Below are 12,516 nucleotides of genomic sequence, written 5' to 3' on the forward strand. Positions count from 1 at the left end.
GCTTAAGTAGAGAAGAAAGGAATTTCGAACTCTCCGTACTCTTTTATCGCATCCGTGGATCACTCTGGGAGATCACGACCAAGCTTCGATAATGCCATGAATATTTACACTAGCCAAACATGTATGCATGAGTCACATTGGAAAAGGTTATTCGTGAACTCTTATCAATGATATCATTCATATCTAGCCGTGGCTCTTAGAGATGTGATCCCGTGATGTTTCTAGATGAAGCCTCAAGACGAGGAGCCCATACCCTCATCGCTCCGTTTCCACCACGATTTGCCCGGAGAAAGAAGGGAATCGCTACCAAGTCCCGAGGAGTTTTCTCATACACCCAAGGTCGGCCACTGTATAGCCCCTTCGGCTGCACCTCAATAAGCTGCTTTCCCTGGACATGCCCTGTTACAACCTGGTCAAGGCCAGATAACTGCACAGTCTTGCCGTCACTGACGGGGCCATCCACAAGCCCAACATAGTCAATATCGGTACTGTCGTTGTCAACATCCTCAATGCAATACACAAGCGGCCCTCTCATGAGACAAATATCATCCTTGTTAGTATTGGGATGAGCATATGTCTTGCGGAAGGCCACCGGGAAGTTGAGGCGAATGTCGGTGTTTTCGGCCGAGACATAGAGGTAACCTTTCTTCACCTCGCCTTTTACAGAGCATGTCCAGTCCTTTGCCCAGCTGGGGATTCGAAGAGCAAGGTTGGCTGACCCTTGGATGGATAACACGACTTGGCCATCCCAAGGCATGTCGGTCTTTTGTCTAATGACAACGCCGCTGTCTGAGATCTTCAGCTCGCTGTCGATGTACTGATGAATCGCCACCAAAGCCGTAGAGGCATCCTGAGTATAGATCAACGAGCCGAGGTTGCCCAGTAGCTTCGCGACATTGGGAGGACAGCAAGCCACTCCAAACCACTTGCTCCTCTCCTTGAACTCCCCCTTTCGGGTACGCAACACGTTTTCGTAATAGAAAGCGTCTCCGTCTTGATTCACTGCTCCAAGAAAGCCGTTGTAGAGAGCAACCTCCATGACATCGGCGTATTCAGCATCGAGGTCAAGATGCAGCATGCGGGCACACCAGTTGATGAGTGCAAAGGTGGCGCAAGTCTCGGCGTAACATCCTTCATGCTCCAGGTCGGGCAGGATATAGGCAGGTCCAAATCCTTCCCACTGACGGACTGATCCAAGTGAGCCGGTGACGTACATCCTCTTATCGACCATGTCTCTCCATAGACGACCAAGAGCTGCCTTCAGTCGGCTAGCATTATCTGCATCTGTCGACAGGCGCACAAGGTCGGTAGCGGCGGTGTAAAAGTACATGGCGCGCACAGAATGCCCTTTGACTTGAGTCGCATCAACAAGTGGCTCGTCTGCTTGTTGGTAGGCATAATCTCGTGGATCCCTGAACCAAGCTTTGTGCTCGGTTCCCATGTGGACATAAGGATCTGCGCCTCGTGCAAAGGCTTCCTTGTCGAAGTAGGTCTCATCCTTCTCATCTCGTCGACCTCGTTCAGTGATGAAGTACGTGGCAAGCTTGAGAGGAAGAGGGTCCTTAGTGAGCTCGTATAGCCTGAGCAGGCCAATCTCGATCTCTTGGTGTCCTGGGTAGCCGCGCTTCTTTCCGGGCTCGGTGCCGAAGATAGAATCCAGGTGCTTGCAGACCTTCGTGGCCACTTCAAGCAGTCGTCCATTTCTTGTGAGCGACTCGTAAGCAACCACCGCTTCGAGAAGGTGGCCGAGGCAGTACAGCTCGTGGTTGTCTCTCAGGTTGGTCCAGCGGTCTTTGATGCCTCTCACGGTGTAGTAAGAATTGATGTAGCCATCCTCATGCTGGGCGGCGCGTATCATTTCCACGGCGTCCTCCACCACGGCTCTCATATTGTCGTCGGGATGCTTGATGAGGAAATAACAGGCAGCCTCAATGATTTTGTAAATGTCGCTGTCCCAGAATTGATGAGGCTTCACGTCGTGGCCCTCATTCCAGGTCAGACAAGTCCAGTGATCCCACGTCTTTTGGGCTTCAACGATGGCGGGGATTGTTTTGAGCCTGGAGCAATCCTGGACGTGGGACCAAAATGAGGACGTGACGTCCACGCTGGTTAGGGGAAACTCTTGGAAGGGCATTGCGGCGACGGACTGACAGTGGCAGAAGATGGGAAGAGAAGATTGACCACGATCTTGGTGAGTGTTCATTGAGCATCAAGGGCAATAATTTGGATCCTTATTATACCAGACAACGGGTGATGACGCTCCACAGCGGAGGGGAACCGATAAGCAGGCGGATGATGCTACGGGACGTCGCATCCATCGCTGTTACAGGCGGCCTTGTCGGGCCATAAGCCAATGAAATCGCTAAAGCGCCGCCATTGTTGGCGGATCAAGGCCCATGTCGGCGGCGTCTGGGGTCAAAGTGCGGAGATGGTTCACATCACAGTCGAGGAGCGACCATCTCACGACGAAGCGTTTGCTTATTGGAGCGCATACTTTCAGACAGTATCAGCTGTTCAACGTAGAGGGGTAACTATAGTTTAAGTCAGCCATTCAGTGCGACCTTCATAAAGTCAAATGGCGGCTTGGAGGTAGTCATCTTTCAACTGTCGGCTTTGTCGGCTTTAATGCTCCGGAATGATCAGCATGGGATCCCCGCACGCACAACTGAGGTGGCCAGGCTCGATTGATCGACCTAATTATTGCTAAACATAATTGCCCATAGTTCATCCCCCGTAGTATTGCTCCCTCCCAACCCGCCGTTCACCTCAACACCAAGTTCTCGATCCTCAATGGAAATGTCATATCTATTTAGGAAATTCACCATCCACTGATCCATGTTGAACGTCTTTGAGATGCTGCTCATCTGGCAAGCATTGTGAAATGACTGAAGCCGCGAAAATGCAAGTTCCGTAGAGGGCCAGTACTTCTGTAGCTCTTGTAACACGACAAAGTTCTGCTCCAGGAGCTTCTTCGCCTCGGCTGCTTCTGGTCTTCCAGTTCCCAAAAGCATCGTGTGCAAGTGAATGGTTGACGCGATAACGAGAAGGTGGCTGTTGACTGGCGACCACAAACAGTCTAGATCTGGGGCGACGTTGAGTTCCCAAAAGAGCTTGCTCAATGCCGTGGCATGCGCCTTGCAGAGCTCGGCATACCCCAATGCTTCTTCATCCACCGCGACATTGTCGTCTGGCACGATGCATTTGTTGAGAAACTGATAGAACAGAAGCTGGCCCGTGTGGTGGTAGATGATGTGCATGACTGCAAATGGTCGGCCATATCCACGGTCTGAGTAGCTACTCCAGTTCTCCGAAGTGTTTCTTAGAGTTGGTGGCAAACTCTGGACCCAATGATCAAGTTTTCTCGCAAGGTCGCGGACCAAGTTTCTGATCCTAAACTCCAACGATGGTTCGTGAACAACGTCGTAGTTCAACTTGACAGCTTGTGCGTGCCATTGTGTCAAAGGAAGGATCAAGGTCCATAGGCTCGTTGCGCGCGACTCGGGGCCGATTTGAACGTCCGTAAGGCTATAATCTGGAAGGCCATCGAAAACCTCTTCCCGAATTGGTCTCGGAAATGTCGGGTCGTTGCGTAGTTGTTGTGGTAGCTGAGATCTGACCGAGGTCCAGCAGTCCATCATCCAGACTTGCCAGTATACTAGTTTGTTAGCAGCAGCGATAGATAGGGGCAGTGAACGCACAATTGGTCTCGATCTCTCTCGTCAGTCTATCGGAACTCAACACAATCGGGAGTTGAAGAGCCTGAGTCATCCGTACTGCCTGGCAGTTAAGTAGGGCATCTTGGTCGACGTCACCCTCGACGAATGCGGCAAACGCAAGAATAATGCAGCCTTGAAGAGCCTCAATAGATATGAGCTTCGTGCGCTCATTGAAAGACTTGATCGCTTCTCGCAGGAAAAGCTTCCCACGTGACCAGGGTGTAACATGATGGAGGGCAGGGTTTGAGGAGAACCTTTGCATGTCAGAGGCTCGTCTTTGACTGGCTCTAGTTTGTACCTACCGAGATGCCAGGGCAAAGACGGCAAATAGCAGATATCGTGCCACCAGGCATTGCTTTTGGTCGCGCACGAAAGAGCTGTGGTGAAATAGGAGATGTTGCTTGTAATGAATGACCCTGAAGTAAATCTCGATCAATTCTTCACGCAATGCGTCATCTCTGTCGACAATCTGTATTACATCTTCACGTTCACTTGCAGAAGCACTGCTTTGAGATGATGGTGCAATGCGTGCCAATGGTCGTGGGATATCCGGAGACTCCCGAGCTGCTGTTGGTGCGTTGCATTGAAGCCCCTTGGATGTGCACAATCGGCAAGCTGACCCCACAGCACTGGGGATGCACCGCTTCTTTCTTGACCTGTTATGTATGAGTTTATAGGTTACAGCTACGAGGGAGATGTCCTACCGACAGACACTACAGGACGAGACTGTGCGCATCTTGAAAGGTGTGGCTCCGTCAGATTTGATGTTTAACCTCGGATCGCTTCCTGAAGTTCAAAGCGGGGTTCTCATCAGGTGACAACCCCGGATTTGGCATCTCGTATTGACTAGCTCTTGGAGAATTCAACATCTTGCCTGCTATGATTGCTATGGTATGCTTCCAACATGATGTATTCCATTCAACAGAAGCAATGATTTGGATATAAAGAAGAAAATATCAACATGATAAGTGCGCATATAGACAACCGTTGTTGTCGGATAAAGGCGTGAATCAATCTGGGGTACAGCGATCAGCCGCTTACACGGAACCCAGCCGTCTACCCGAAGACCGTGCATGCGCCAACATGAGGCGGGATGAACGACTTGTGAGTGGTCAGTCGGACAAGCCATGAAAGCCACGGCGGATTAAAACCCCCCTGACTCGTCAATCGAAGCGGCTTTCAGACGGGTGATGGGTGTCAGAACGCCCAACTCTCCAACCCTCAGGGGCCAGCTTCCTCTCGCAGCAAACACTCGCCAAAGTCGACTGACAGCTCCAAATAAACAAGACGCCACTCGTTCGCATTGGAGCGCTTCTACTTTTCCCCCGCACGTGCCTTGGTGGCACACAACCTCGCGTTCAACGTTCCAAGCTCTTGGGCCCGGCTAATGCCACCAACTCAATCAAGCCTTTGATCCCCATGGGGAAGATGGTTACAGTCGCGACGAGTATATATAGATGATCGACAGCTGGTCATTTTGATCAACATCATCAAGCATCATCGATATCTCAACCTGCAACCGACTGCACTCCAGCATGGCTCAAGACAAAGTCATTCCGACCGAGCAAGGACTTGCCGGTCTGGATTTGAACGATCCTCAGATCCACGAGCTTATCCAACGTGCCCAAGATGCAGATGCTGCTGACAAGAAGCTGACGGTTAAGGAAGCCCTCAAGAAGTACAAGAAAGCTGTGTTTTGGGCATGCCTTTTGTCCGTCAGCTTGATCATGGAGGGCTACGACCTTGTCATGGTATGTCTGCCATACTCTTGTTGCCTTCTCCCTAGTTAGGGTATGCTAACATCTCTAGATCGGCTCCTTTTATGGACAGACCCAATTTCAGCAACACTTTGGAGAGTACAGCGAGGTTGAAGGCAAAAAGGTCATCACTCCTGCTTGGCAATCAGGCCTCTCCAACTCAGCCCAAGTTGGCCAACTGGCCGGTCTCTTGATCAACGCATACTCTCAAGATCGATACGGCGCTCGGTTGACTATGATGGTCTTCATGGCTTATCTGACTTGCATGATCTTCATCATTGCCTTTGCCCCCTCCCTGTCTATTCTGGCTCTGGGCGAAGCTCTATGCGGCGTTGCCTGGGGTGTCTTTCAGGCAAGTTCCCTCGTGGTTTGCTATTTCGCTTGGACCCTGCTAACGTTATCAGACACTTTCTACAACTTATGCCTGCGAAGTCGTTCCCACCGTTCTCCGACCTTACGTTACAGCTTGGGTGTGTATGTGCTGGGGATTCGGTATCCTCCTGTCGTCTGGAGTCGTTCGAGCGACTTCTGACATCAAGAGCAATCTCGCTTGGAGACTTCCTTTCTATCTTCAGTGGATCTGGCCGGTTCCATTGTTTCTAGTGGCGTACTTCGCCCCAGAATCGCCTTGGAATGCTGTCCGTCGTGGCAATATCGATGAAGCTCGCCATAGCTTGATGAGACTTGCTACAGCTTCGGCGGATAAGGAGGCTGCTGTTGAAGCGAGCTTGGCCTACATCAGACATACAACAGAGCTGGAAAAAGCAGAGACGCAGGGTGCGTCTTTCTGGGAGTGCTTCAAGGGAACCAACTTGCGCCGGACCGAGATCGTATGTCCAGTGCCCTCAAAGTTAACTGACAAGTCTAACCAGTTAGAACTGCGTCGTTTGGGCAGCCCAGATTCTCTGCGGCAACGCGATTCTCGGCTTCGTCATCGTTTTCCTCCAAGCCGCTGGCTGGTCCGAAGTCCAGTCATTCAACCTCAACATCTCCCTTTCGGCATGCTACATCATTGGCGGCATGATTTGCTGGCTACTCTTCCCACATCTCGGCAGAGCGACCATCTATATGAGTGGGCTGGCATTTATGTTTTGCTGTCTTCTGGCCATTGGCGGTCTTGGGTGGTCTGATAGCAAGGATGCCTACCTTGCTGTTGGACTGCTGTTTGTTGTCTCGACCCTTTGCAACATGATCACCATTGGCCCGGTTTGCTACCCCATTGTCGCGGAAACACCCTCAGGACGACTCCGCTACAAGACAATCGTCATTGGCAGATTTGTCTACAATCTTACCGCGATCTTCAACAACGCTGTTACACCACGAATGATCTCGGCTTCAGGTTAGTGGGCTTAATAAGTTGTAAAGGAGTTTACTCACACGACATAGGATGGGGCTGGGGTGCCAAGACCGGTCTCTTCTATGCCGGTACCAACCTTCTTTGTTTCATATGGTGTTGGTTCCGCCTTCCGGAGACCAAGGACCGCACCTTTGGAGAAATTGACATCTTGTTCGAGAACAAGGTTCCCGCCAGGAAGTTCAAGTATACCAAAGTTGATCGTAAGCTCTAACTGCTCTCCCAACAGACCATTGCTGACTCTTCTCAGAATTTGCTCAGCACAGTGACTACGTGTTTCAGGAAAAGGTTGAGCATGAACAGATTGAGTAAATGAGGAGGCCCTATTGTCCTTTGAGGTATGCGGAGCTATGGGATGCCTATACTTATACTACCCGACATCAGTATTCAGCCCTGTGTGCGATGGATATTTCCAGCGGGTCATCAGGATCCAGTGCCTTTCATTCTATGTTCTCCGAGATATGGTAGTGGTGATTAATGCCTCGGGGTGGCTACCACCCTTCCTAGTACAGTCTACCAGATCAACCACTCTCACTCGTGAAGAATCCTTTCTGACCTATTTCCACTTAAACTTGCTTCTTTGTATGTTGATGCACCCTTCAACCACCCATTTGCGGGCCTGGTTGTCGACCAAGATGCTTTGATGCCTCGTCATATGAGATTCGAGATGCGAGACTGATGTCGAACAAACAGAGACAAGAACAAGAGGATGTGATTAGAATTAGTGAAGGTTTAACCAGATTCTTCTACTGCAGACAGCAGAAAGAAATTTTTTTTAAAAAAAGCCACTGTGTTAGCATTAGGATATGATGCTATGACGTGTTGTTAATGTGTTCTTTGTGATAGTTGAAGTCTGGCCCTCGATGGGATAACTAAGCCAGAAGACCGAAGGTTTTAGGAGGCGTCAACGACGATTTAAATGAAACATCATGTGACACGATCTCGTAATACAAAAACACGCACTGCTGAGACAGAGGTGGGAGTCAACATTGAGTAGCGAGGCCTGTCTTGGCATATATCACCTGCAAACCTGACTGGTTCCGATGAAGCCACCAAGGCAGCCACCCCCGCTCCTCGAGAGCGGACACTTGTTGCTTTTTGAGCAGAAAGAAGAAGTTGCATTGTTCCCAAAATCTCCCTTGCTCTTCGAGTCCCCCTACTACCATTTCCCTTCCACGTACAAAATGGAGGCCCAACCGACACACGTTCATCAACCACTGCCACCGCTTCTCGCGCTTGGCCCAAAACCTTATTATACTCGGATTTTAACCTTGTTTCCTGGCGAAATTGATGCTCCTCTATTCTGCACACTGCAAATCATTGACCTGAATCATCCTCCCTTTCCATTCGAGGCACTATCCTACGTCTGGGGTAAAGCAAAATCATCTGAGCATCTCTTCTGCGATGATGGCCATCTCAAGATCACTGTGAATCTGGACAAGGCTTTGAGACATCTCCGGCTGAGCAGTATGAGTCGAAGGCTGTTGGTTGATGCTATCTGCATCGATCAAACAGATCTTGCAGAACGAGCCCGCCAGGTTCAGTACATGCGACTTGTCTACAAACGCGCTTCCCGAGTCATTGTTTGGCTTGGTGGAAAGCAGGACTGGACCGAGACAGCCATCACCTTTGCAAAAGAGCTGGTCAGCTTGAGGGCTGATTTCATTGAGAATCTTGGCCTGCCAAGCGGCGGAGAAGGGGCTCCGGCTGGGGATCCAGCCCAGACAGAGCAGGGCAGAAGATCCGATGCATTCTCACTATTATCCAATGTCTACAAGAGCAACCAAGAAGGGGCCGAAGCTCTATCAAAGTTGTTTGGGTGTGAGTACTTTACCCGAGTCTGGTATGCTCCCACCAAATGATAACGATTCTTGAGAAACGTGCTTAGCTGATACTCCCAAACGTTAGGTGTATACAGGAGGTGGTGGCTTCAAGCTATAGCATCGTCAAGTTGGCAGATCTGGAGATCGACATGAAAGACCTTTTGTCGCTGCTCTACTTTGTTCTTGATCATCGAGGCTTGGATCTTAAGCCGACCCCTTTACAACTATGGCGAATAGTTTACGAAATGCCCCTTCTCTACGAACAGCTCAAATACTCACATCCTGAGGGCTCTATCGGGACCATGTTGGTTGTGTTGACTTCCATCAGGGACTTTGGAGCAACAGATCCCAGAGACCGCATCTTCGCCACTCTTGGTATCACGGACGAGGGCTTGGAACCGATCTACAGCATCACCGAAAGCAACTGGTTGGCTGATGTTGCTCGCAAGGGTTATTCCTGGATTTCACGTCGAATCAATTCGATCTCTCCAGCGCTAGAGCCAACTCGACACCCTGCATTGATCCCAAACTACAACAAGAGCATGCGAGAAGTCTATCAAGAGTTCACCCGCTATTGCATCTGGAAACCCCCACGACTTCTCACCGTCCTCGGACATGTCCAGCATCACGAGGACCCAGAAACTGCTCTGGACTTTCCCAGTTGGGTGCCAAGATTTGATCAATGCAGAATCGTTTCCAAATTCATTTCGGAGTTGTCCGACGCAGGCGTGCCCACCAAACTCCAAATGTACATCGCCGAGACTCACGACAATCCCTTCCATCCCTCAAGTCCATTCAGTAACCCAATCAAAGAACCTGACATTCTTCAACTGAATGGTTTCCAGGTCGACACAATATGCGCTGCAACAGACGTATTCATGCAAGAGGCAGACGGAACCTTTTCCCCCGCCTCGCTTTGGAGCCAGCTGTTCCCTCACCCATTGTTCCCAAGAGAGCCGGGGCAAGTAGATCAATACCAGTTCAGCAAAATGGCAACTGATGTTGCCTTTCTCCAAACTTTGTGTGCTGGAGGGATGCTGTCGGCATGTTCTCAACTAATCAACTCGTCAAGTCGGCCTGGCAAGACTCGACAGTCCCGCTTGGAACAGTCACGAAGGCTAGCAGCGCAGGCGATCCTCAGGTGGCTTCGAGAAAGACCAGAGGTCGACTGTGATGCTTATCCCGATCTTGGACCACCGCCAATAGATGAGTTTCACGTGAGCCCGATGGAGAGATACCAGTACCAAGCTGTCAGTTTATGCGCCAACAGGAAGGTCTATCGGACAGCGACTGGTATTCTGGGATTGGGGCCAAAGTTCTTGAAACCAGGAGATTGCATCGTGGTGTTGTTTGGAGGATCCTTTCCTATTGTCCTTCGCCCGCGGGGCCGTAACTGGATCTTGATTGGTGAGACGTATCTGCATCATGATGAGGTTTGTCTTGGGCAGTTGGCGACAAGGGCCAAGAGTAGGAAGAGTCAAGTCAACGTGACGAGGTTTAGGATCCGGTAGTATTATCTATCAGACAAGTTGGACTGTCCGACATCAAGTTAGACAATTGTGATATTCTTTCTCTTCCACGTAGGCAGTCCTAGGGGCTCCATAAGCTCCAACCACCCAATACGTTCGAAGACGCCTTCCCTTCCCACCTCACCTGTCGCTGGTGACAAGATTAAGCATCCGCGACTGATATAACCAGTGCGGGGAATCTCGTATACAACCTGGGCGATCTCAAACGTCGGCTCTAGATCTTGTGGCATGCTGGCAGGATCGTCAAAGAAGATTCTTGCACTAATTTCACGTCCTTGAACGTCCACTGCAACACCGGAGGCTATATTCAGGCCCTCACCATCGTCCCGCATGAGCAATAGCTGCAGGGATCGAACAAGGGTGCTCAGCACAACTTCTCTCTTTGGTTGAAGAGATCCTGGAGGTGAACGAAGAGAGTCTTGCACACTCAATAGCTTTGCTTCTCCCTTTAATCTAGGATTGTCAAGATGTGCAAAGCCGACCCTACTCATCTTTGACGACGCCCAGGACCAGGATGGCCCCATCTTACTTCTCTCAAGCTCAGTACAGATGCTTCCAGTTCCATGCCAGGCCAGGCTGAAAATAAACTGAGACATAAAGTGGCCGCAAAAGTATGTGTCAGGGAAAAACAGCTTAGTCCTATCTGCGACTCCTTGAATCGCGACCAACCTATCATCAAAGTAGGTAAAGTCCATGGATGAGTACTCCCTTACGAGCTGGAACCAATACTCTCCAAGTGCTTGCTCTCTCGAAGTGTCTTCGGAGCGGAGAAGTTGCTGGTGAGAACGATTGTCAGATGTAACGGGCTTGTTCTGTGGTACGCCCTTAGGAAAACATTCAGACGCCTGCAACTCGACACATTCCCAAAATACTGCATCACGACCGAAATGAATTATTCTGTTTGACAAGGAGCGCTCTTGGAGAGTCCAGCCCCGATCATACAGAGGAGTATTCGTAACATTGGCCTGCCAGAGAGGGTTGGAAGGGTCGGCGTAAATTTCTTGGGCCGGCTGGTCCGAATCATTGTATCGCGCGAGTAGTACGGGTGAGACGTGATAGAGCTCGCCTGGTCTCTCAGTGAGGAAGCCATCGTCACTATCGTACGCCCCAGTAGCGGCAATGGTGCACAGGGCGTTCTGATAGTATCTGCCCATTAATGGGGCTTCTGCGAGCCAGTCAGTGGCGTCTTCTCCCTGGTTGTGCTGGATGATGCATATGGCATCGACAAAGAGGTAGCGTTGACCCATGGCTCGAGTGACGTCAATGGCATCAAGTATGGTCTGGGAGAGTTCTTGGAGGTTTATCTTGGCTCGTCTCTGATCAAAGTTGTGTCTTGTCGTGCGGGCAGTGAGGTTTCCTTTGCCCCAGCGATAGCTGAGGATGAGATAATCGGAGAAGACAGTTGATCCTTGCTCGAGTTTCGGTACATAGAGTCGAGGTGAAGCTCCTTTTACCCCCACGTCAATGACTCTATTGGGCAGCGGAGGCTTTTCCATGTGCGTGCTGGGACTGGTTTGACCATGCGGAAGATTGCACAAGGCATGGTCTCGGCAACATGTTTTGATCCAAGGCTGGATGCGCTCTCGAACAAGGTGTTCAAGGTCTGTTTCTCTATCTTGGGGCTTGAACTCTATACATTTAATCAATGATATGCTCTAATAGGTAGATATTCAAACTTACGCCTGATAGGCTCAGTGCTGTTGTACTTTGGTGGGTAGATTAATCCCCCAAAACTGCCATCCTCCGAGTCCCCGATCACGACCCACAAATTCTCAGGTCTTGGACTTTTGGAACCCAGGGGTGTCACCTCGACCTGAGTGCCGAGGTGGAGTTCCTCAATGTCCCGAGCGCTGAACAATAGGACGCGACGCAGTAGCTGACATAGCGGACATCCAGCGGCAGCTGAGGCCTCCAACTCCTTAAAGGTATTGTAATGAGAGAATGCACGGTCAAATGGCTCTTGGTTGACTGCCTTGGATAACTCCTGGCATTTCTTGCATCGGGTGTCAAGTGTAGCGCTATCCATGTTGACTGGGTGTGAAGAGGTTGAGTCGGAAGCTGAAAAGATTTGGCTGCTTGTACCTGTTGGCTCATGTGGGGCTATTAACGTCCAACCCCCCACAACCGACCACCCCCCACAACCGACCACCTGTTTCCACAACAATACTAAGGTCATGCGATCGCGATAATTAATTAATAACCAACAACGGGAAGCTGTATTGATCTGATTTTTTGACTAGTGAAGGTTTAGATGGAATATATGCTCTAGATTAGCTTGTTTTATCTTAGAAACCCTCATGGCGGTCTTGCGCGGCTGTATGATCTTGAGCATCGCTG

At 50.3% G+C, this 12,516-nt stretch overlaps 5 protein-coding genes across 5 annotated transcripts; 2 read left to right on the top strand and 3 right to left on the bottom strand.

The window, feature by feature from the left end:
• Window positions 1–196: 196 nt before the first annotated feature.
• NCS54_00904500 (Hypothetical protein) lies at window positions 197–2,134 on the bottom strand (the record flags this gene model as incomplete). The annotated part of the gene is made up of 1 exon (XM_053154405.1): window positions 197–2,134. One exon carries the CDS (start codon window positions 2,132–2,134, stop codon window positions 197–199), a length of 1,938 nt encoding a protein of 645 aa, XP_053010380.1.
• A 559-nt stretch (window positions 2,135–2,693) lies between these two features.
• NCS54_00904600 (Zn(2)-C6 fungal-type domain-containing protein) lies at window positions 2,694–4,452 on the bottom strand (the record flags this gene model as incomplete). Its single annotated transcript, XM_053154406.1, has 5 exons — window positions 2,694–3,655; window positions 3,699–3,970; window positions 4,019–4,132; window positions 4,195–4,372; window positions 4,425–4,452. 5 exons carry the CDS (start codon window positions 4,450–4,452, stop codon window positions 2,694–2,696), a joined length of 1,554 nt encoding a protein of 517 aa, XP_053010381.1.
• A 799-nt stretch (window positions 4,453–5,251) lies between these two features.
• Window positions 5,252–7,139, top strand: NCS54_00904700 (MFS domain-containing protein; the record flags this gene model as incomplete). The annotated part of the gene is made up of 6 exons (XM_053154407.1): window positions 5,252–5,467; window positions 5,526–5,840; window positions 5,878–6,303; window positions 6,350–6,812; window positions 6,860–7,030; window positions 7,078–7,139. The coding sequence occupies 6 exons, from the start codon at window positions 5,252–5,254 to the stop codon at window positions 7,137–7,139; spliced, it is 1,653 nt and encodes a 550-aa protein (XP_053010382.1).
• An 872-nt stretch (window positions 7,140–8,011) lies between these two features.
• Window positions 8,012–10,161, top strand: NCS54_00904800 (HET domain-containing protein; the record flags this gene model as incomplete). The annotated part of the gene is made up of 2 exons (XM_053154408.1): window positions 8,012–8,670; window positions 8,736–10,161. 2 exons carry the CDS (start codon window positions 8,012–8,014, stop codon window positions 10,159–10,161), a joined length of 2,085 nt encoding a protein of 694 aa, XP_053010383.1.
• A 38-nt stretch (window positions 10,162–10,199) lies between these two features.
• NCS54_00904900 (HET domain-containing protein) lies at window positions 10,200–12,205 on the bottom strand (the record flags this gene model as incomplete). The annotated part of the gene is made up of 2 exons (XM_053154409.1): window positions 10,200–11,809; window positions 11,860–12,205. The coding sequence occupies 2 exons, from the start codon at window positions 12,203–12,205 to the stop codon at window positions 10,200–10,202; spliced, it is 1,956 nt and encodes a 651-aa protein (XP_053010384.1).
• Between the last annotated feature and the right edge of the window lie 311 nt (window positions 12,206–12,516).

This window comes from Fusarium falciforme, chromosome 7, assembly GCF_026873545.1.
Source record: "Fusarium falciforme chromosome 7, complete sequence".
Lineage (NCBI taxonomy): Eukaryota > Fungi > Ascomycota > Sordariomycetes > Hypocreales > Nectriaceae > Fusarium > Fusarium falciforme.